The sequence below is a fragment of the Bombus impatiens genome, unplaced genomic scaffold, assembly GCF_000188095.3.
Source record: "Bombus impatiens unplaced genomic scaffold, BIMP_2.2 scf_1275, whole genome shotgun sequence".
Taxonomy (NCBI): domain Eukaryota; kingdom Metazoa; phylum Arthropoda; class Insecta; order Hymenoptera; family Apidae; genus Bombus; species Bombus impatiens.
Window position 1 is genome coordinate 1,274,129 of NT_177694.1, and position 21,229 is coordinate 1,295,357.

At 30.3% G+C, this 21,229-nt stretch overlaps 3 protein-coding genes across 10 annotated transcripts; 2 read left to right on the top strand and 1 right to left on the bottom strand.

Moving 5' to 3' along the window:
* Window positions 1–1,616: 1,616 nt before the first annotated feature.
* Window positions 1,617–5,903, bottom strand: LOC100743569 (MOB kinase activator-like 1). 2 transcript variants are annotated; one of them, XM_012392074.3, is made up of 5 exons: window positions 5,502–5,903; window positions 4,406–4,572; window positions 4,097–4,324; window positions 3,863–4,026; window positions 1,617–3,780 (listed from the first exon to the last, which is right to left on the bottom strand). In XM_012392074.3, the coding sequence occupies exons 1-5, from the start codon at window positions 5,513–5,515 to the stop codon at window positions 3,700–3,702; spliced, it is 654 nt and encodes a 217-aa protein (XP_012247497.1). In that variant the 5' UTR covers window positions 5,516–5,903; the 3' UTR covers window positions 1,617–3,699. The 2 variants fall into 2 exon arrangements, with proteins under 2 accessions (XP_012247497.1, XP_012247499.1); XM_012392076.3 differs by lacking the exon at window positions 5,502–5,903 and adding an exon at window positions 4,721–4,851.
* A 289-nt stretch (window positions 5,904–6,192) lies between these two features.
* Window positions 6,193–11,489, top strand: LOC100743684 (heterogeneous nuclear ribonucleoprotein H). Of its 2 annotated transcripts, none has more exons than XM_012392118.3 (9): window positions 6,193–6,324; window positions 6,839–7,116; window positions 7,184–7,327; window positions 8,171–8,309; window positions 9,594–9,766; window positions 9,853–10,046; window positions 10,131–10,250; window positions 10,336–10,435; window positions 10,549–11,489. In XM_012392118.3, the coding sequence occupies exons 2-9, from the start codon at window positions 6,858–6,860 to the stop codon at window positions 10,632–10,634; spliced, it is 1,215 nt and encodes a 404-aa protein (XP_012247541.1). In that variant the 5' UTR covers window positions 6,193–6,324; window positions 6,839–6,857; the 3' UTR covers window positions 10,635–11,489. The 2 variants fall into 2 exon arrangements, with proteins under 2 accessions (XP_012247541.1, XP_012247542.1); XM_012392119.3 differs by having other exon boundaries at window positions 6,849–7,116.
* A 1,242-nt stretch (window positions 11,490–12,731) lies between these two features.
* Window positions 12,732–20,936, top strand: LOC105681556 (multidrug resistance-associated protein 5). 6 transcript variants are annotated; one of them, XM_033323832.1, is made up of 27 exons: window positions 12,732–12,993; window positions 13,620–13,823; window positions 13,928–14,013; window positions 14,086–14,235; window positions 14,308–14,466; window positions 14,531–14,678; window positions 14,753–14,986; window positions 15,053–15,226; window positions 15,313–15,460; window positions 15,556–15,704; window positions 15,934–16,044; window positions 16,487–16,597; window positions 17,083–17,225; window positions 17,305–17,417; window positions 17,484–17,763; window positions 17,842–17,968; window positions 18,052–18,197; window positions 18,270–18,394; window positions 18,465–18,652; window positions 18,726–19,002; window positions 19,071–19,224; window positions 19,299–19,427; window positions 19,505–19,781; window positions 19,866–20,031; window positions 20,106–20,289; window positions 20,375–20,567; window positions 20,640–20,936. In XM_033323832.1, the coding sequence occupies exons 3-27, from the start codon at window positions 13,943–13,945 to the stop codon at window positions 20,901–20,903; spliced, it is 4,221 nt and encodes a 1,406-aa protein (XP_033179723.1). In that variant the 5' UTR covers window positions 12,732–12,993; window positions 13,620–13,823; window positions 13,928–13,942; the 3' UTR covers window positions 20,904–20,936. The 6 variants fall into 6 exon arrangements, with proteins under 6 accessions (XP_033179723.1, XP_012247508.1, XP_012247509.1 ...); XM_012392085.3 differs by having other exon boundaries at window positions 17,305–17,763; window positions 20,640–20,903; XM_012392084.3 differs by lacking the exon at window positions 12,732–12,993 and adding an exon at window positions 13,295–13,523 and having other exon boundaries at window positions 17,305–17,763; window positions 20,640–20,903.
* The last annotated feature ends 293 nt before the right edge of the window (window positions 20,937–21,229 follow it).

Below are 21,229 nucleotides of genomic sequence, written 5' to 3' on the forward strand. Positions count from 1 at the left end.
TTGCTTACATTTACTTTGCTTTTTCGTTCAAAATCTTGAAACAATTAAACGTTTCTTCAACTGGTGATCATATGAAAGAGCTTCCAGCGATGCCAAGGAAACGATCCTCGAAAAGATTCTAGACAAGAAAGATAAAAAGAAAAGAAGAAAAAGGTAAAAAGAACAGCACAAGCTTAAAGAGAAACCATATCTATATATATATATATATAAAAAAAATATCGCTTATCTTTTCAAGTAACAAGTCAGTCGAAAAATGTAACATACCGGGTTCGCGTATATTTTCAGTCAAAAGAAACAAAGAGAGGTGACTCAAGTGCGTTTTGTCAAAGGCTATCGTTCAACGACGATCTAACGACATTTAATCGTGTAAATTATTATATAAATAGCCATAGAAGCGTCGGTATCGTATATAATAATCATATCGATAATACTACTAATAATAAAAATAATAATAAGAATAATTGTAATTAATAACAGCGTTACATGTGTGTAAAATAATTTCTAACTGACAACGATAATATATTCAAACGATCTCGCCCCTCTGACCTAAATATGTGATTAAAAAAGAGAGAGAGAGACAGACAGACAGACAGACAGAGAGACAGACAGACAGACAGACAGACAGAGAGAGACAGAGAGAGACGAAATCGTGCTTGTTTGCTGCGAGAAAAGTTTTTTTTTTCATTTTTCTATAAGGTACAATTCTTCCGGTCTTCTTAAGTACTGAATACAATATTATCGTCGATACGAGCCATTATTATTGTTACTTTTACTGTTACTTATATTCATTTTACATTGAGAAACACGCCTGTAGACCATCGCGGAAGAAAGCCTATCTCGTAATCGTTCTCCCTTGAAACTTGTTCCATTCTATTCCATTTCTATTAGTTATTTCCTCTCGTTCATCCTTTCCTTCCTCTATCGATATATATTTAGATTATTACGAAAGCTAATTCGTTTATATCGTTTATAATAAAATACATTTATATTAGTCCTGGACCTCGTGAAATTTCTCATTGATCCTCGTGATTTACATGAAAAGTGATATCACATCGAGCAACCTCATATAATGTTTCGATCGTTTATACGCCAACGCGAGAGAGATAAGCAAAAACTCTAATCAGTGCCTGTTAAACAATAGCAGACCATTTTTCCTTATTATAAAAAAATAACATTTTGTTCCTTTCATTCGCTTCGAATGCTAACAACTTGCAATCTATGTCGCGATTTCGAATTCCATTAATTACAATGTTTTCGCTCGCTGCATCATAATATTAGACTGTTTTGAGATAAGTTTTTCATGTATAGTCGCTAAACTGATAAGATGTACAAGGAGAATTGCGATAGTAGACGAGTTCCTCCTTTTGGATATATCAAATTTTTATCAAAAATCCTAGATCCGTTATTTCCAATTAGTTATTTAAAATTTGACAACAAATCGAGCAATATTAGAAACTTGGAAACGTACGAACCTTTCGGAAAACAAGTTCGTCAATTTCACTTTTTATAAATTTCTCATCTTCGTTACCTGTCCTTGTCCCTTCTGATTCACATTTAATTGTTAAAAAGGAAATGACTTTTTTAAATGATTTGAATGACTTGAATTAATCTTTTTGTTATATTAAATGACAAGGAATCTTTAGACTCATGTAACAACACCTAATTCACAATTTGCATATAAAATAGTCTTTGTATATGTAAACCATGAATCATAATAAACAAGATTGTATTGACATTTTTATGCTAGATATAATACTAAACGAATCTTTCTGGACTTCTCTTATGAAGATCTTAAATGAAAGATATCAAAGATGAAAGGTACAGCCACTACATCTCCTTGTATCTCTTGTGATTCAGTAATCACTTTATGCGTTACTTATCACAAAATAGGCTGGTCCATTGAAAGCAAACGTATGTCTCATGATCGTATAAGCAATAACTTCTTATCCTCCTATATTACTCCTTCAAACGATAGCCACTTACATGAATAGCAGTACGGAAACTTAGTTAAAATTTCACCCCGCTATACGTAAATGTAGCTCGTTACACAGAAATGCAAAAGTCCGATAATCACAGCAAAGGGCACAGTGTATGAACAGAAACTATCTGAGGAGTATTTTCTAGTTACAAGCGAATATAATGCATCCATTTAAATATTCGAATGCAACGGGTGCAGTCTCACCGCGCGTGAAAACAGCAAGCATTTACATTAATATATATGTATATATATTAACATCTCATCTCTGCTATAAGCGAGAAAACTATCGTACGTAGCTGAACGCGCTATAAACGAATATACGTTCTATTTGACATTTCTATATATCAAAATTGATTTCTTAATAGCGAAATAAATCATGTGTGATTGTGTATATTGTGACTATGCACATCACATATTTAGTATTATTTATACGAAAATGTTTGCCCTTTGCGTTTCTCCTGGGATACCCTGTATCCATCGAATTAATTCTAACTTCTTTAGAAAACATGTTTTGAATCGAATCTATGTTATACCTAGAAATGAAGTTATTAATTTTTGGTATATTCATGTACAAATGTTTTTATAACGTACGAGAAGCAATCATTTTTACATAAAATACCAAAAATAAAAAAAGCTGAAATGCAAAAAGAACTTTCCCAGTAATGCGACGCAAACGGCTTAAATATAATATAACATGCTTTCTAAAATAGAACAGACTCAAAAATTCACTCGTATAAAGAATAAAAGATATGGTGCGTATAAAATCCCTAACGCTATAAATAATTTCTATTGCAAGCGCTTGACACGATGATAATAATCGTCTAAACTAATTACATAGTATGAAGTTTAATGTAAATAGCGTAATATTAACTTAATAATGTTATGTACTAACAATGTATAGTTTAGCAGTGATATAAAATGTTCAATATCAGGTTGTACCAATTCATGTCGATAATCAAAGGCGCAACGTTTTCACGAAGTTGTCGCAAATTTAAAAAAAAGATATAGAAATGCTATCGAGAGCATTCTTATTTTAGAGACATTACGCGTAGTATCGTTTCTATTTATAAAAGTTACGATATTTCTCGAACTTTTACAATAAAACAGCATAATGTGCAATAGTATGAAAGATAATAACAAACAATGAGAATAAGAAACGTAAGACCGAGTGTAATCGTTGTTTCTAACGTTTTTTTAAAAATGTAATCCCCATTTTATATAGTCGATATGAATTATTTTTTTCGTCTCTCACGCTAATCTTTGTTCTCAAAGTTCCAAGTATAAAAATTCGTTACGCGTAATAAATTACAATTCACCACAAAACATCTCGACTACTTAAGAAACAACAATTTTTTTCTTCTTTCAAGATGTAAAATAAAACGGACGAATTGTATCGAATGTATAACTATTTTACAAAAGTCTACGTTAATAATCCTCACCCTATCGATCTTTACTCTGTAATTTTATCGATCTCCCAAATAGACAGAACTCTGTTTTTATCGAGATTCGTCTTCGTTATAAAATGCGTAAATCAGTCACTCGTTTTTGTAAATGAATAAAATATGTTATGTAGTACAATACCAGTGACTCCTGCTTCAAGGCGATGATCGCGTTAGCAATGAATTGGATTAGTTAAATAACATGCACAATTACACGTTTGATTAAAAAGATAGCACGGGTGAGAGTCTTTGGAGGAGTTTTCGGTTGACGATCAAAATCGTTCATCGGGCGTCCTTCGCTGTTAACTTCTCTATTAATTCTTGCAGTGGCGCCAATTCTCTTCTTTCTATCAAGTTAAATTCCTATAACAAACGAAAGTAATAAAAGATCATAATGGAGCATATCTATATTTGTTGAAGGTTCATTTAGTTTTGAGTATTTTACCTGAACAAAAAAGATAAAATGTTTGAATGAAGTATTTAAATGTGCTTCTTCACCAAGTTGAACCACTTCGCTGAAGTGTTGATGATAAATATGTGCATACACTCTGAATAATCTTTTCAATATTGTCTTGGCAATGGACAAGAAATTTTTTGGAAAAGGGACTCCTAAGAGATTATAATTTTATCAGTATATCAAGTACGAAATTATCTTATCCAACAAGATAATGTGACTGACCGATTTTTGAAGGAAATAAGGTTTCATCGTCTAACTGGTCCTGCACCCAAGTCATTAAATAATCAATGTACTTTGGTGCGGAACATTTAATTGGCTTTTTCACAGTATGCCCATCAGCCCAATGGTATTCATATTTAGGTCCTGCAGACATAATGGGACAACTTTCTTCTGTACAGAACTCTGTAATAGTGCCATATAACATATTGATTTGGTTGAAAAAATCAACAGCTGAAACAATATAAAAAAGTTAGTTGTAATTTGTTAATTATTACAGGTTGGAATATATAATAATATGCTTGTAATACATACTATTTACTGCAACCCATTCATTTAAATCTTCACCTTCTGGGAGCATAACTGCAAGTCTCAAATTTCCAGAGCCTAGAGTGGCTGCTGCATGCTTCATCAAGTCATATTGATGAGTTCCCTCAGGGATATTCTTCTTTGGTTTAAAGGTTTTCGAAGACCTGCTTCCACTTAAAAAGCCATACAAATGTATTTCAATAATTGTTGTATTTGTAAAAATACAATATTATATTTCAATAATAGTTAATTTTAAGCAATTTGTATTAATTACTATACTAGTAAAAAACACAATCAGAATTAGAAAATTTCTATTTGTACCTATATTTTTTACATTTTTGTTTACATGTTCAATTGTTTACAGATTGAAGTATTTTATTACAAATCATATTCGCAATTCGATTGAAGACGAAAACAAACATCAGTTGATCATTCGAAATACAAATACAGGAAACGCATAAATTTAACGAGTGACCAAAACGATGTTTAGGGCGGATATGACAAATCGATCGGCCACAATTGCAACTAAGAACTTGCCCGATATCGCATCAGGAGCGTTTAAAAAAATTCTACTTCCACGGTGCAATCCAATGCGATAAGATATGTCCCGTGGCGATTAATTTGACGTGTGACGAATATGCGCGCGTGCAACAGAGCACGAGTGAAAGCATTAGCTAAACGAGAGGGGTGAAGATCGTGTGAAAACGGAGGATTTTTCAAAGAAATTATGGCATCGTGCTATTTTTAGATATCCACAGATTGGTCGATCGCGATGTACTTGAATTCAAGAGTACATCGGGTCGGTTACCTAAATTAGCCGAGAAGGTAATATTTACGAAACTGGTTGACCAGTTTCTGTCAATATCTGCCCTCACTCCGATCGGTCTATGGTAACAAATCATCGATTCCTTCTTTGCTGTCATTTGTCACTTGCAAATAACATTGGTGTGATATCAGGCGATCGATTAACAGGAAAACATTGAGTGTTCGGTAAGCTTACTTTTTTGAATGCATCGGAAATTTAATGTTGCGATATCAAAAAGGTAAAAGCGTTATAGTAGAGTAAAAGTCGATTTTCATTGGAAACGGAAAAAAAACTTACAATAGGAAGCTCATTGTGCACTCCTGGATGACCTGTCGGTGAAATTCAATTTACTGCTACACGGCTGCACGTGTCGTTGATTTTTGCAATATTCTACAATATTATGAGATTTAAGCTGCAAACGATCCTTCTTAACATGCACCATACACTCTCTCCCGCGACAGCACGATAGACGTTTTGTCAACTACCTTTTCTGCAATCACCTCGACTTCAATCCTTCCACTGTTGAACGGGATTCTACTTCTTTAGATTCGGTCACGACCTCTATACAGACGTGATCGCAGACACGCAGTTTCTAATTTTTCCTGTTACCTTATGATTTATATCATTTCGACGTTTAAAATGTCTTAGCCTCTGCGAAAATCGCAAATTATATCGATATACTATTTAAGTAACTATAGTCCAAATATTTTACTATGTGTAGCACGATCGATATAGCAGGTAAAAAATATAGATTGTCAAAGTTAAATAAGTTTAGGAACGCTAACATGGAGGACTTATTAGTACTGCGCATTCGCCTTAATGCATTTCAAATATGACCTGAAATTTTCTCTAATATTACTGGCGCGAATTGTAAATTTTATGAACTTCTAATATATACTTTTAATATATAAAACTTAAATAAATTCTAAAGAAACCAGGGACTTTATATACCATAATGTTACAATATAGTACATTTATGTTTATAAACCGGCCATTAGTTTCGTTAGGATAGACGCCATTTTGCAGATAGTTTCGCAGAGCGTGGCGTTGGCTAAGCGTTTGCTGTCAATTAAACTTAATTTGTGATTCCTTCTAACTTGTAGATCAACACTAAGAAACCGTAAGTATGAATAATAATATTTACAATATATGAAATGAATATATTTTGGTGACATAAAACAAAGACTAGTATATTACCGATACGAACAATTCTTCGGTAAAGAAATATCTTTTTTTCAAACTTTTCTTCCGACTATATTGCAATGTTGCATTTTTTAACGTATATATGTATATATTTATTTATTTATTTATTCTTGGAATTTCAATAACAAGTTACAAAATGCTACATTTTCACATTATTTTATTATTTTGTTGGATATTACTGACCTTCAAATTCTTGAATGACTGTTCTCATAAATTTACTATTGCATAAATGATGCAATATCTTTTAAATATAGCAAAAATTTAAACAATAAAAAAAGTAAAAAGGAACAAATAATATACAACTATTTGTTATAGTATATTGTACTTTAAAAATAAATAATAATTATGCTGTGTATTTATATTGCTTTTTATTTAATATTTTATAATGTATAGGAAAACATTAGGATATATTTATACAAATTATAACATAGTTTATTTTAGACTACAGAAATGTCGAATGGAAGTGGAGACCATGATGATGAAGGCTATGTTGTTAAACTACGTGGACTTCCATGGTCTACTACTGTTGATGAAATCATGAAATTCTTTAGTGACTGTTCTATTACAAATGGTAAAAATGGTGTACATATGACAATGTCAAGGGAAGGCCGTCCAAGTGGAGAGGCTTATGTAGAAATGGACACACTTGAAGATATTGAAAAAGCTTGTAAAAGAGATAGGGATCACATGGGTCATCGTTATATAGAAGGTTTGTTATAAAACATAAAAATAAAAATATTTAAAAAATATATAATAAAATATGTCTCTCATCATAGTCTTTAAAGCAAAAAGAGGTGAAATGGAATGGGTAGTCAAGAGAAGCGGTATGAACCTAGAGAATGCCATGGATGATGGTTGCGTGAGACTACGTGGTCTACCATTTGGCTGTTCCAAAGAAGAAATTGCTCAGTTCTTCTCAGGTATTTTATACCATACATTCAAATCTGTATCTTTATTCATTTTTTTATATTATATATTACTAGAAATTCACTTACACCTTATTGGCGATCAATGTGTTTTGTTTTTTCTTTTATTTTTTATAATAAAATTATTTCCCTATCGTTTGATTTTTGTTAATCAAATAAAAATCTTGAATCACAGAGACTAAATGCTTTTGATGGTTATGATACATATGAAGTATATAAACAGCACAGCTTTTTATCTCTTCATAATTTAAAAGAATGGACATAGGTGTTGCAAATTAATATACAAGAGACATATATCCTAGAATTAAATTATTAGAGAATAAATATGGGAATAAAAGTATCTGGCAAAATAATACACATATTACAATAAGTGTCTAACATTTCACTAGTTTTACATATAAAAGTATAAAATTCGTTTTATGCCCGTCCCAAGCAGTGTCTCTGTGTTTCTATAATCACCAGATGGCCTTAGTTAAGATTTAAGGAAGTAAAGTCCCTACGCTTTATAATCCTTTATAGACTTGGAAAAGGAATATTTATTATAATTTCCATGCGTGTTTTATATAATTGTATAAAAATATCCTTATTTATTTTATTTATATTTTTAAGTTTTGTATATAGAACTTAATTCTTAACTTCGGCATAGTTAACATTTTCTTCTGTTTTGACTTAATTGAGAAAAAATGTCTATATTTCTGGAGCGAGACGTTTTGCACATAATGTGCAAAGGATATTTTAAATCTTGCTTCTTTATAAGGGTTTTAAATAAACTGACGATACTATAATTAATAATGGGTGTTACGCTACAATGTCGATGTTTGATTATGTGTGGGTCAGGGTTGGAGATATTGCCGAACGGGATTTCACTACCGACAGACTACACGGGCCGCAGTACTGGGGAGGCTTACGTTCAATTTGTTAACAAAGATGTTGCGGAGCGCGCTCTGCAGAAACACAAGGAAAAGATAGGACACAGGTGGGGCACTGACGCTAGCTGGGTTTGGGTATACTTATGACTTTTCAATATCATTTTATGATTGTAGTACATGTAGGTATATAAATTTTGTTAGTAAATAGCGGGAGCGAGTTTTTATATAGATGCAGTTTCTTTAATATCTTATTTTACAAACAGAAAAATACTATATAAAATAATTTATTTATTACTGCAAATAATCTGGAATAAATTATATTATTAAAACGTATTTACTAATTTTGCATTCGTATTATTCTATTCATATGCTATTATAGAAGTTAATTGTATAAAGAAACTGCTTCTTTTTCTAAACACAAATAAAAAAAAGTTAGTGGTACGTAAGCGAAAGTACTGTTGGCCCAACTGAAACCTATGGGTGGGTGCCGGGCGGGAGGTACCCCCTTACATCGTCACCAAATCCCATGGGAGGTGGGTAGGGCTAACCCAGGATGGGTGGGCGCTACGGAGGTAGTAATCATCGATCTAATTTGGCACACCTGTTTGACAATTGCACAATTGTACGTTTTATGCGAGACAATGTAATAATTTGAACTCAAAGGCTTTGCACAGTTTTTCTTTTGTAACGTCACTATTTATAGTTGATACATACAGCTCGTTAATTGCACGGAAATATTTCATTATCATCGTCATACGATAAGATATGCTAACTTCAATTATTTTAGCTTTTTTCTATTTTTTTTTTAAATTAAATATTTAAATTCGAAGTACTTTCTTTTAGTTGTATCGCTTCTCGATACTTATATATTGTTTCCCTGATCTCTCTTCCACTCTCTCTTTCTCTTTCTCTCCTGAGTTGCATAAAGTGCAATTGTAATTGTCATATACCTGAGGATCATCAACATCTCAATGGCTAGGGTGACATAAGATACATCAGAATGCAATGTCACCGAGGGAGGGTATCTACACACAGGTTTAATATATATGTGGAGGTGTAGTATGAACAGTTAATCCATTACAAAATTCTCAGTATGGATTTTTTCTTCGAATCACGTCGTTTTTCTTTTTATTTTATTTTTGTTTTCATTTAATCTCCTAATTTTTTATGTTGGAACAATAATTGTTTAGTTCCATTACGCGAAAGGTTATTTTCAACATTCGTATTTCCTATTTATATCCGTCTTCGTTTAAAAGTGCGCTCTAAAATTAAAATTTTATGCTCATTGATATTTTTGCATTAAATTTTCTCTTATTTGAGAAGGCAGCCGACTATATGAACGGCAATAATATTTAAACGAGAATAATAATAATTAATATTAATCTTAACAGATACATCGAAATCTTCCGAAGCAGTTTGTCCGAAGTACGTGCTAGCATTGGACCGAAAATGCGAGGTGGGCCAATGGGTGGTTTCAATCAGAGACCAGCACCCTATGACCGAGGCTCTCGTTTCGGAGGGATGAATCGTTTTAGCAATAATAGCAGAGGTTCTAGAAATAGAGGTACTACACAAATTCGTTAGTTATTTAAAATGTGCAATGTCACTTATTACATCATTTTTCACTTATTATTGTTTAATATGTTTTAGACTTTGATGGTGGTCCATGGGGAAGTGGTAATAACTTTGATTCACGCGGAGGAAGCATGGGTATGAGAGGTGGTTTGGACATGAAAGGTGGAAACTTCAGAGGCAGCGGTGATACATGGGGTGGTAATTCCGGTATTCATAGTATACACATGCGTGGATTGCCATTTAAAGCCACTGAACAAGATATAGCTGATGTAAGTTTATAATTGAATGAAATAAATGTAGAATATTTTATTAAGTTAATATTTTTACAATGAAATTTGGCGGTATAATTATAGTTCTTCAGACCTATCGAACCGGTAAATGTTCGAATTATTCTTGAAAATGGTGGACGTCCTTCTGGAGAAGCAGATGTAGAGTTTGCAACTCATGAGGAGGCTGTTAAAGCCATGTCTAAGGTTATTTGAATAAATATAATTGACATTGTGATTTTCAATTAATAATTTTATATACTAATTATTTTCTGTCATAATGTTGTTATAGGACAAAAGCCATATGTCTCATAGGTATATTGAATTATTCCTAAATTCAACTGGTGGTTCAAGTGGAATGTCTTTGGGTGGTATTGGAAATTTCTGTGGAGGTACTTCCTAATTGCTTTTTTATTATTATCTATTCTTTAACATTCTCGTCCTTATTAAATTTTTACAATTTTGTTATATTAAGCAAATATTCATTAAAGATTTATATTGTTAGGTTTGGGTAATAACTTCAGGCCTGGATATTCTCCAAACAGAGGCTTCAGCTCTCAACTAGGAGGAAGTAATTATAATAGTTTTTGAGGTCGGATGTCGCGTTTCTTGCGCTATCGACGATGAAATATTTCTTAAATCAAAGATTTATTGAATTATAATTATATCACAGTGAAATTTCATTTTCATATTACGTTCAGTTAAAGGTTAGTTACTGTTTCACTGTTTTTCGTATTACATACGAAATCATTAAATAGAATTAATAAAGTTTGTTTTAGTTTATATTATACTTATATAAAATCGACAAATATTAATTAGTTTAATATTATTTTAAGGGACGAATTTTATTGATCGGAATTTATTATAATTTTGTTTAATCTTCATTCGTTTTTGAGGTAAAATATTAAGCATTATATTATAAACCCTTTTATCAAATTATTGATGTAATACGTATCTCAATTATAATGATCATAAAAGACAAATTATATTTTTCATATATAATTAGTATAATTTCATTGAATCGTAAAAATCTAAGTCACAAAAGTATAACTTTTTTCTTTTTTTTCGTTATAGTATCATTTTGATGCATTGTACATCCACCATTTCATTAAAACCTCACAAAAGTGTTCCAAATTCTAATATTAGAGAATAAGCATATTTATAAATTATATAACAGCTTCGACATCATGTTATTTGTCAGAGTTAGAAATGTCAGAGTTTGCAATCGTACAAGGATAGTTAGTTTATATCAAAACACAAACAGTTCAACAATTACGATTCATATTGTAATATATTTATCAAATAGTAATTCACAGTTACATACAGTATAATAGTTTATGTTAACCCTGTCGAATATTAAATAATACGTGAAATTCTTCGACTATGAACTCATGTTTAATGATATATACACGATATTATTAAAAAAACTGAGAGTATGTTAAATAATTCAATGTGTATTAATACTTCGTCTGCCACGTTAGTCATATATCACCGGCCACGGTTTCTTTTGTGACGCCACGGTGGTCATTGGTGACCGGAGCGCTTGAACATTTTACAATTGTAAAAATTTAATCAAAATTGACAGTTAGGGCATTTTGAATATAACCGATAAATAAAAGATACTTTGAAATAAAAAGTACCCCATTGAACAATTAAACATTTTTATTAGAACATTAATAAAAAAAAAATTGAGAACAAATCTTGCATCTAAGTGTGAACATACCTTACTATTATATATAGAATGTGTAAATACTGTTTACTAAATCTTCTACACGTTTCAACAATACATTTTGGACGAAATAAACGAAGCCTTGTTATAATATGTCGCTATCAACTGTTACCAAGCCGCCACGGTGGTCACCCGTGACCACAAATAAGATAAACGGTCCAATGGGCAGGAATGTTTACTTACATCGTCAATTCATTATTATTTTGCCATTATGTGCTTTGAATAATAAAAATACTCCTGTGGTCCTAAGCGAAACATGTGATTTCGGCGTGGCAGTCAAAGTGTTAAATGCTACTAGGCTCTACTCCATTTTTGGCATTTATAAAGATTATAATTGCTTGTGAGTCAATTTTACTTGTAGTATGTGTAGCTCTACAAGTTTTCATGAGAGATGTTAACATGAAAAGAAAAAGAAAAAATATTACAAAAAGATACAAATGTAATATTTCATTATATATAAGGAAACAGAGACAAAATACTCCTTATCTTTTATTGTGAAAATGAATGTTATAAACAAAACAGAAATGCTTGTATTTGTTTAGGACCTTATATTTTGTACGTGAAAAAATTCTATATTCAAATAATAATAATAAAATGTATCCTTATAAACTTATCTTGTGCATGAACTTAATAGGAATGACGTATGTTTGATGTGACCTGTGTTTTATAAAGCATAGCAATAAACGTTATCTTCATGATTGAAGGCCTTTATTCATATCGTGTTGTACTTAATAAGTGATTAACTAATTTATTTATTTAACTAAAAATTGTGTTTTTATAGTTAGACATCATTGTAAATTTCCATTCTAGAAAGTAATCCATTTTTTACAAATTTTTTTTTAATATAAGATTCTTATTTATTTTTTAGACTTCCGGATTTTCGTGAATCAAGTATGATATAATTCAATATTATAACTTAAATAATGAATACATATAAATGAGGTTGGAATAAATGGGACTATGGAACAGCGAAGTATGAAGTACATTGTATTGTACATATTTAGTATATCAAGTATTTAATTGAAATCTATTAGTCATGTATAGAAGTGACTGGGTGGGGAATATGAAACGTACACGGTTTGACAAAAACATGTACCAAAATTAATCATCCATAAACAAAGATAATCAGTATCTTAAGCATAGTTGAGATCAACGGCGACATTATATTATGGAAGATAAGATATAATTCGGTAAAAATTTGATACATTTCTTCCATAAAATGTAAGTAGAGGAAGTATAATTTAAATATACATTCAACATATCCTTATATGTACAAGAAACATAGGTTTTTTAACTTTTAATTTAATTACATTATTTTTTTGATGAACAAATGGTATAACATTACAAAAATATTTATTACAATACAAAAAAATAACAGCTATTTTTCATAGTTTATTAATCTGATGCATATATATACTTCTTGTGAAATATTTTTTGTTTATATAAGTATTTTCCATATGTTTTTATCTTTAATCATTTCATGAAACAATTCCCAAAATTATAACATAAAATACCGTTACTTCGTTGATTTAAACGAATATTTAAAAAATCAGGTTAATTAAGGATTATGTCACATGACATAACATACACGAATTGTCAAATCACAGAGGGCATAGCTTCTCACATATAAATTTAAAATTACATATTTGTTCAGTTTTGATACTTATCGTTAATTACACAAGATTAGACTTTTTATCAGCTTTCTAACACTATTAATGTTCACTATAAATGCTGAAGTTACTATACATTATGTATGTATAGCTTCACTGAAAACTAAATTTATTTGGTTTTTCTCTTGTGACTAAATAAATAACAAATGTAATAAAGTTATTATTTTTTTGCATAAGGTGAAGAACAACATAACTGATACACAACTGATAACTGGTATACAGCTGATAGTTTAATCGTTGGATAGATAACGGTGACATACTATCAAAATTAATTTTTTTCTGATAATTTTACGGACTATTGTACTGGTATCTCTATCAAACATGTAACAATGCATAAGTAGTACTATAAAGTAAAATATCATCAAATAAATTGAAGAATTGGTAAATATTTGAGAAAACTATATTTTATAAATTATAATCTTATTCTTATCATTTATGTATTTAATTGTGTAATTTAAATTTCTTTATGTATTGTTAACATATAGTGTTAAAAGAAAATCATGGAAAATAAGACAGATTCTCCTAGTGGTCAAAGTGAAGATAATGAAGTTCAGTGTATTAATAGTGAAGGGTAAAGAACTATAGTCTTGTCTATATTTTTTAAATCTAAGTGAAAAATTGATATTTTCTTATATTTTTTTAGGTACAATGATGCTAGTGAAGGACAGCATTTTTTACTTCCTAGTAGATATTCACGCTCACCAAAAGTACCAATAGAATATATCAGAAGAACCAATATGAGCCGGTACAATCCAGCTCTAAGGAATCTTATACCAATACGTCATAGAAATCAGTATGTACTAAAGTAGATGTTTTTGAGATAAAAAATTATTTTTTAAGTAATATCTTACTGTATGTATTTTAGAAATAAAGAAAGTATGCCAGCAGATAATGCTGGATTATTTTCATATATTTTTTATACATGGATAACGCCATATATATGGGAAGCTTATAAAAAGGGTATTGACATTACAAATCTACCACGTATTTCTATTTATGAGAGCGCCAAATACAATGCACATAGGTAATTGCACTATACTGTGAATCTATCTTTTTTTTACTATGTCTAAAATAAATTTCATATTTAGATTAGAAATACTTTGGCAAGAGGAGATAGGCAAACATGGTCCATACTTGGCATCATTTTCAAGCGTAGCTTGGAGGTTCACGAGAACAAGAATATGTATAGCTGGATTTTTATTAAGTTGCTCTACAATTTGCGGATTTATTACCTCTGTATGACTTTTAGTTTCATGTAGAATACAAGTGTTATATATAGTACTATATAGAATGCTATATTTTTGTCTTAGATGATATTAATGAAGAAAGTACTGGAACACGTTCAGTCACCAGAAGAAGGTACATGGATAGGTATAAAATGGGCATTGTTACTAACATGCTGTGATCTACTGCGAATAGTATTTTTTAATTGGACTTGGAACACTAATATTAGAACAGCACTGAGATTAAAATCTGCTTGTACTACTCTTTTATACAAAAAGATTATTAGACTGAATAGTCTCGGAAACAAAAGCACAGGAGAAGTGAGATTTCGAATATATTGTCAAATTGAATTTAATTTTATATTTATGTTCATTTTGCAATTTCAGATAACTAATTTGTTTACTAATGACAGTCAAAGACTTTTTGATGTAGTCATTTATGGACCTATGATATTCAGTGGCCCAATAATTATTATCTGTGGTATAGCCTATATTCTGTGGATATTTAGTCCCATAGCTATTTGTGGAATATTGACCTTTCTGATATTCTATCCTTGTCAGGTAAACAATGTTTTTTTTTATAAAGTTTGCCAAGTTATTTTTTCTATCTATTCAAAATTTCACTACATGACATTATTTTTTAACAGTATCTTATATCCCGTTTAGTCGGACATTTTCGTTTTAAGACAGTTGTTATTACAGACATACGAGTGAAATTAATGAACGAAATTTTAGAATGTGTAAAATTGATTAAAATGTATTCATGGGAAAAATATTTCAGCCACAAACTTCTTGGTATGATTACCATCTTTTTAATATATTATCTATTTGATATATTAGTATTATATTTCTAATTTGTATTGCCTTTTAATATATTAATTAATTCTCAGGTATACGAAAGAAGGAGGAATACTGGTTACATAAAATTGTATATTTCCAAAGTCTTGCTATTTCTTTAACTCCAGCTATACCTGTGATAGCTGCAATTATTACATTTCTAGCTCATTTATCTACAGGCAGTAATTTAACTGCTGCTCAGGTATATATTAATTTATGAAGTAAACATTTAGCACAGTCACTTATTTATATTCTTTTGGAGGAATATTAGAATAAGTAATACCGAAAAAATCATGTGTAAATCGACATCAGCACAATTTAAGAAGTGTATAATTAGCATTTGTATGGTCAACGATATTTATTTTGCACAGAATATTTAAAGTCATCAAGTCAAGAAACAAGTGTTGCACTTAATGGGATATATATTGCAGGCTTTCCCAATTACAACATTTTTTGGAAATATGCTGAGAATGGCACTCGCCTCCCTTAAGGATTCTACACGACATTTTATCGACGCTCATATTGCACTTAGAAGAATGAAGGTCTCTTAAAATTTAAATTACAATTTAATTGCAATTCTGCCATAATTTATATTTAATGGATGGGTATTTCGTACTTACTACTATCAAACAAATTCTCGTGTATCTTATATTTACCAAATTTATTTTTTAAATTATTTAAAGAAAAAATTGAACGAAAATTATGATATAATATACACGGAAGTTTTGTTTTATTAATAATCTCATATTTTCACCTTAATTGTAAATGGTTGAACGGTTGTAGTCGTAAAGGGGAAAGTGTTGCATACATGTAAATATACACAGAATAATTGCTTTTTCTTTTACTCCTCCTTGTGGTATTATATACATTAAGGAAATAATACAGGGTTATTCATATGATTGAAATGCAAATGTTTGAAAATAGTCTAACAAAACATAAGTTTGTCTTATTACTACTTTAAATTATAATCCATTACTTTTCCAGGTGTTCCCTTTTGTAACATTGCTGAATTCTCAATTTCGTTCTTCTTTTATGTTCCTTCAAGTGGCATTAGTTCATATTAATGAGTCAAACATAACACTCAACAGATTTCAGGTGTTTACTTTTGGATCTTCTTTGTTAATAGCAATTACTAATTATGATAGTAAAAACGTAAGATTAGTTTGCAAATAACATTTGCATTGTAAAAAAGTTGTTATCGTAGTTAGAGCAACGCACGATGCTTTGTAATATAGTTAATTTCATGCCCGATATTAAGATAATCCATTTAAATACATAAACATTGTGATGATTCATTTTGTTTTTTTTAGAGGCATTAATACAATACGATTGTGTGACACATTGCATGTTGTAAGTTCTAATTTGTATGCATTTTTAAGTTTATTATTTATAATTGGTGTATGTAATGTAAGATGTGAGAAATTTAATGCTTGCTTATGTGAATGTCGTATTGTCATTAGAATTAATCGTTTGACCATGTTTATAATGATTTGATTGTCAAAACAGTCACGAGTTACTCCTTTCGACTACACTTTTTGATGTTCGCCTTTAGTAATTAGTAATTAGTAATATTTGTGTAGGATGTATTGCTTCTAGAAGAACAGATATGTCACATATCTAAACCAATAGTAAAATCGCAAGCTGTAGCCATTGCTAATGGTACATTCGTTTACGAAAATTCTAACTTGCACACTAAGAAGTTAAAAAATGTTAAAGAAAAAAAGTGAGTGTTTTTTTGTTTGTGTATTTTTACTGTCATCTGGAATTATTCCTTTGAAATAATTTTTTTTGTATTTTTTCAGGAAAGTTGGATCATATTTAAAGACCAAAATTGAACTAGAGAAACTTAATGAACCCTCCCAGGAAACACAATATGTGGAAGTACTCTCTGATATTAAGTTTGGAGCAGCTAAAGGTACATTAATAGGAATTTGTGGACAAGTAGGAAGTGGGAAATCTAGTCTCTTACTTGCTGCTCTAGGGCAGTTAAAAATGATAAATGGCCATATTTTGAGAGAAGGTTCATGCGCTTATGTTAGTCAGCAGGCATGGATTGTTAATGCAACTTTTAAGGAAAATATATTGTTTGGAAACCAGTTTGATGCTAAACGATACTATCAAGCATTGACAGTATGCAGTCTAAAAGAAGACTTGAATATGTTACCGGGTGGAGACGAAACTGAGATTGGAGAAAGAGGTATAAATCTTTCAGGGGGACAAAAACAAAGAGTTGCTCTCGCTAGAGCACTCTACGCTAATCGGTAAATAGTTTTCTTTCTCTATTAAAATTTCTTAATTTATTATTACAAGTGGATATTAAAAAAGCATTCTTTTTCAAGAGATATATATTTTTTGGACGACCCATTAAGTGCAGTAGATACACATGTGGGTTCTTACATTTTTAAAAATTTAATTCTCGGAGTGCTTAAGGATAAATGTGTTTTGTTTGTAACACATCAGGTTCAAGTATGTTTAAAATAAATATTTATGAAACTCAATTAATATATATATACTTAATTACAAATAACATTATATCCGAACAATTACAGTTCCTAAAGCATTCTAATCAAATTTATGTAATGCATAAAGGTAGAATTGTAGAACAGGGTACACACGATGAATTGATAAAATTAAATAGAGAATACGCTGCAATGGTAAACAGTGCACTATTAAAAACGAAGAATAGTTCAACAGAGTATGCATTTTACAAATAATTTTTAAAGACTATAGTTTTCGTAATTTTAACAATTACTTCTAATTTAATTAGTGAAACCTCAGCATTAACTAAGATAGATAGCAGAGAATCTAGTAATGATTTGGAGAAACAAATAGCATGCAGTTCTGGAGACAACAATGAAAATATTGCAATATCAAAGGAAATACATGGAGGTGGTGTGTGTTAAGATTTATATCATCAATTTAAAAATATTTGTCATTTATGTTATTCATATTTGTTATCTAGGAGCAATTCTGACAACGCCAGAAAAAATGGGGACGGGTACTGTGGAATTGTACACGTATCATACATATGTGAAATCTGCAGGTGGTTATTTTATAACTCTTTTGGTATTTTTTACGCTCTTGTTAAATGTTGGAAGTTCAGCATTTAGTACTTGGTGGTTAGCCATATGGATTAAAGCTGGTGGTGGAGTAAATATGTTTTTTTTTTTAATTGGTATTTATGTTTCTTATTTTTAGTTAACGTTGATCTTTTTCATTTAAGAATGTCACTGATCCCAATACCAATAAAACTGTAACTTCAAACAATTTAAATGATAATCCAAACTATTCATACTATCAAAACATTTATATTGGCTGCATTGGAGTTATTTTGTTAACAAGTTTACTGCGTGGCTTTGCTATTATGTACGCTACAATAAAGGCTTCAACGACATTACACAATCAAGTTTTTAAGAAAATGATTAAATCAGCAGTTACATTTTTTGAAACTACTCCTATTGGAAGAATACAAAATATTTTTAGCCGAGATATTGATGAAGGTAAAACCTCCTAAATATTTTTGGAACTAGTAAGTAAATGCATTTCTTTATCTATCTTTTTATTGTAGTGGACAATTACATACCGATTTCTGTGGAAAACATGGTACAGAATATTATTACATGTAGTTTTGCAATTATAGCTATATGTGCAATATTACCCTGGTTTTGTATACCATTAATCATTCTTGCAGCTGTTTTCTTTTATATTAGCAAAATCTTTAGGTGAGATTAATATTCTAAATAAGAATTTATCATATTTATTACTATCAAATGTAGCGAAAAGACAAATTTTTCAGAGTAGCAATGAGAGATTTCAAGCGAATAGAGAGTACCTCGCGATCTCCCGTTTTGAGCTTTGTTACAACCACTATTCATGGTTTGAATACCATTCATGCATTCCAAAAGGGAAAAGCATTTGTAAACAAGTATATTTCTTAAATTGAATCACGAATGAAGTAATTTGAAGGAGATAAAAGTATAATACTGAATTACTACATTTTAGATTTGAGGAATTAATTGACTTGAACAATTTGTGTCTTTACCTGTGTCAGTCTATCATGAGATGGTCCGCCGTGAGACTCGATATTTTAGCGATTATTTCCTCTTCCATTACTGCGTTTCTTGTAATATTGCTTAAAAACCAAATATCACCATCTCTTGCCGGTTTGGCAATGGCATATGCAATGCAAATGACCGGCGTTTTTCAGTATACTGTAAGATTAATGGCAGAAACAGAAACTCGTTTTATAAGTGTCGAAAGAATAAGTTACTACTTAAGGGTAAATAAAATTAGTACTTATTAATTGCAACAATAATTGATAATTAAATCACATAGCTAATAATATATATGTTGCACCTTACAGACATTGCAGAAAGAAGAAAGTTTTAGGAATGATCCTATAAATCCTTCAGATCAATGGCCTACTGACGGCGAGTTGGAATTCCATAAAGTCGAATTGAAGTACAGAAAAGAACTGCCACCTGTATTAGATAATATTTCATTTGTTATTAAATCCGGTGAACATATAGGTAATAATAATTTGATAACAGATTTACGATCATTATTTACATGATTATTTTTTCTGCGACATAATGAATTTTAGGTATTGTGGGAAGAACAGGAGCTGGGAAAAGTTCTCTTATCGTTGCTTTGTTTCGATTAGTTGAAATTTCTAACGGAAAAATTCGAATTGATGGTATAGATATAGCAAAAGTGAAGTTAAAATTATTAAGGAATAAATTGTCTATAATTCCTCAGGATCCTGTTTTATTTAGTGGAACCATACGGCAAGTACATTTAACAAATTAAAAAATAAACAAAGAAGTAAATTTGAATATTAGAAATTGAATAATATCTATAATTATATTGTAGATCAAATTTGGATCCTTTTGAACAATTTGACGATTTCGAAATTTGGAGTGTTTTAGAAAAAACTCAATTGAAGGAGAAAATTCAAGCTATGCCAGAAGAACTCAATGCTCCTATTGAAGTTGGAGGAAACAATTTAAGCGTTGGCGAGCGACAATTACTTTGTTTATCAAGAGCACTTTTGCGTAATGCCAAAGTATGATGTCAGCGAAAGTTCTTCGTATTAATTAATGTTTATTTCACTTAATAATTTATAATTCCATTGTAGATAATAGTATTAGATGAAGCAACTGCTGCTGTTGATCCAGAAACTGAAGTCGCTGTTCAAAATACCATACAAAACGCATTTTCCAATTCTACTGTATTAACGATAGCTCATCGTTTGAAGACTGTTATTTCATGTAATCGTGTTATCGTTATGAAGAATGGCCAAATAATTGAATTTGACGCACCATCTGTACTTTTATCCAATTCAAACTCCGAATTTTCGAAAATGATGGCCTCAACAGAGAAGAACATAAAGAAAACTTAATCAATATTAACAATAGCATTATATTTAATAAATGCAAACATTAACAAATTAAAAAAATGAAAGTGTTCTTTAAAATATATATTAAGCACATTTTAATATACGATTTTTTGAAAATAAAATTAATAATGAAAGTAAAACATTTCCTTTTTAATTATGAGAGAAGACTACATTTTTTAAATAAATCGACATTATTCTTTTAAATATTTCATTAATGAATAATGATTATCAAAATAAAAGTCTTTGTTACTTACAACATCGTCGATTCACGCGCCTTCGTTCACGATTTGAAATATTGATTTGTTTGCAATGATAATATTACTGCTCAT

Excerpts from the sequence above, each read along its gene's own strand:
- LOC100743569 (XM_012392074.3), bottom strand. Across the intron at positions 4,027-4,096 it reads CTTATTTCCTTCAAAAATCG|GAGTCCCTTTTCCAAAAAAT; the intron begins GTCAGTCACATT and ends ATAATCTCTTAG. Across the intron at positions 3,781-3,862 it reads ATTTTATCTTTTTTGTTCAG|GAATTTAACTTGATAGAAAG; the intron begins GTAAAATACTCA and ends CGTTTGTTATAG.
- LOC105681556 (XM_012392085.3), top strand. The coding sequence starts at position 13,943 with ATGGAAAATAAGACAGATTCTCCTAGTGGTCAAAGTGAAGATAATGAA. Across the intron at positions 14,236-14,307 it reads CCAATACGTCATAGAAATCA|AAATAAAGAAAGTATGCCAG; the intron begins GTATGTACTAAA and ends TATGTATTTTAG. Across the intron at positions 15,227-15,312 it reads TGATATTCTATCCTTGTCAG|TATCTTATATCCCGTTTAGT; the intron begins GTAAACAATGTT and ends ATTTTTTAACAG.
- LOC100743684 (XM_012392118.3), top strand. The coding sequence starts at position 6,858 with ATGTCGAATGGAAGTGGAGACCATGATGATGAAGGCTATGTTGTTAAA. Across the intron at positions 7,117-7,183 it reads GGGTCATCGTTATATAGAAG|TCTTTAAAGCAAAAAGAGGT; the intron begins GTTTGTTATAAA and ends CTCTCATCATAG. Across the intron at positions 7,328-8,170 it reads AATTGCTCAGTTCTTCTCAG|GGTTGGAGATATTGCCGAAC; the intron begins GTATTTTATACC and ends TGTGTGGGTCAG.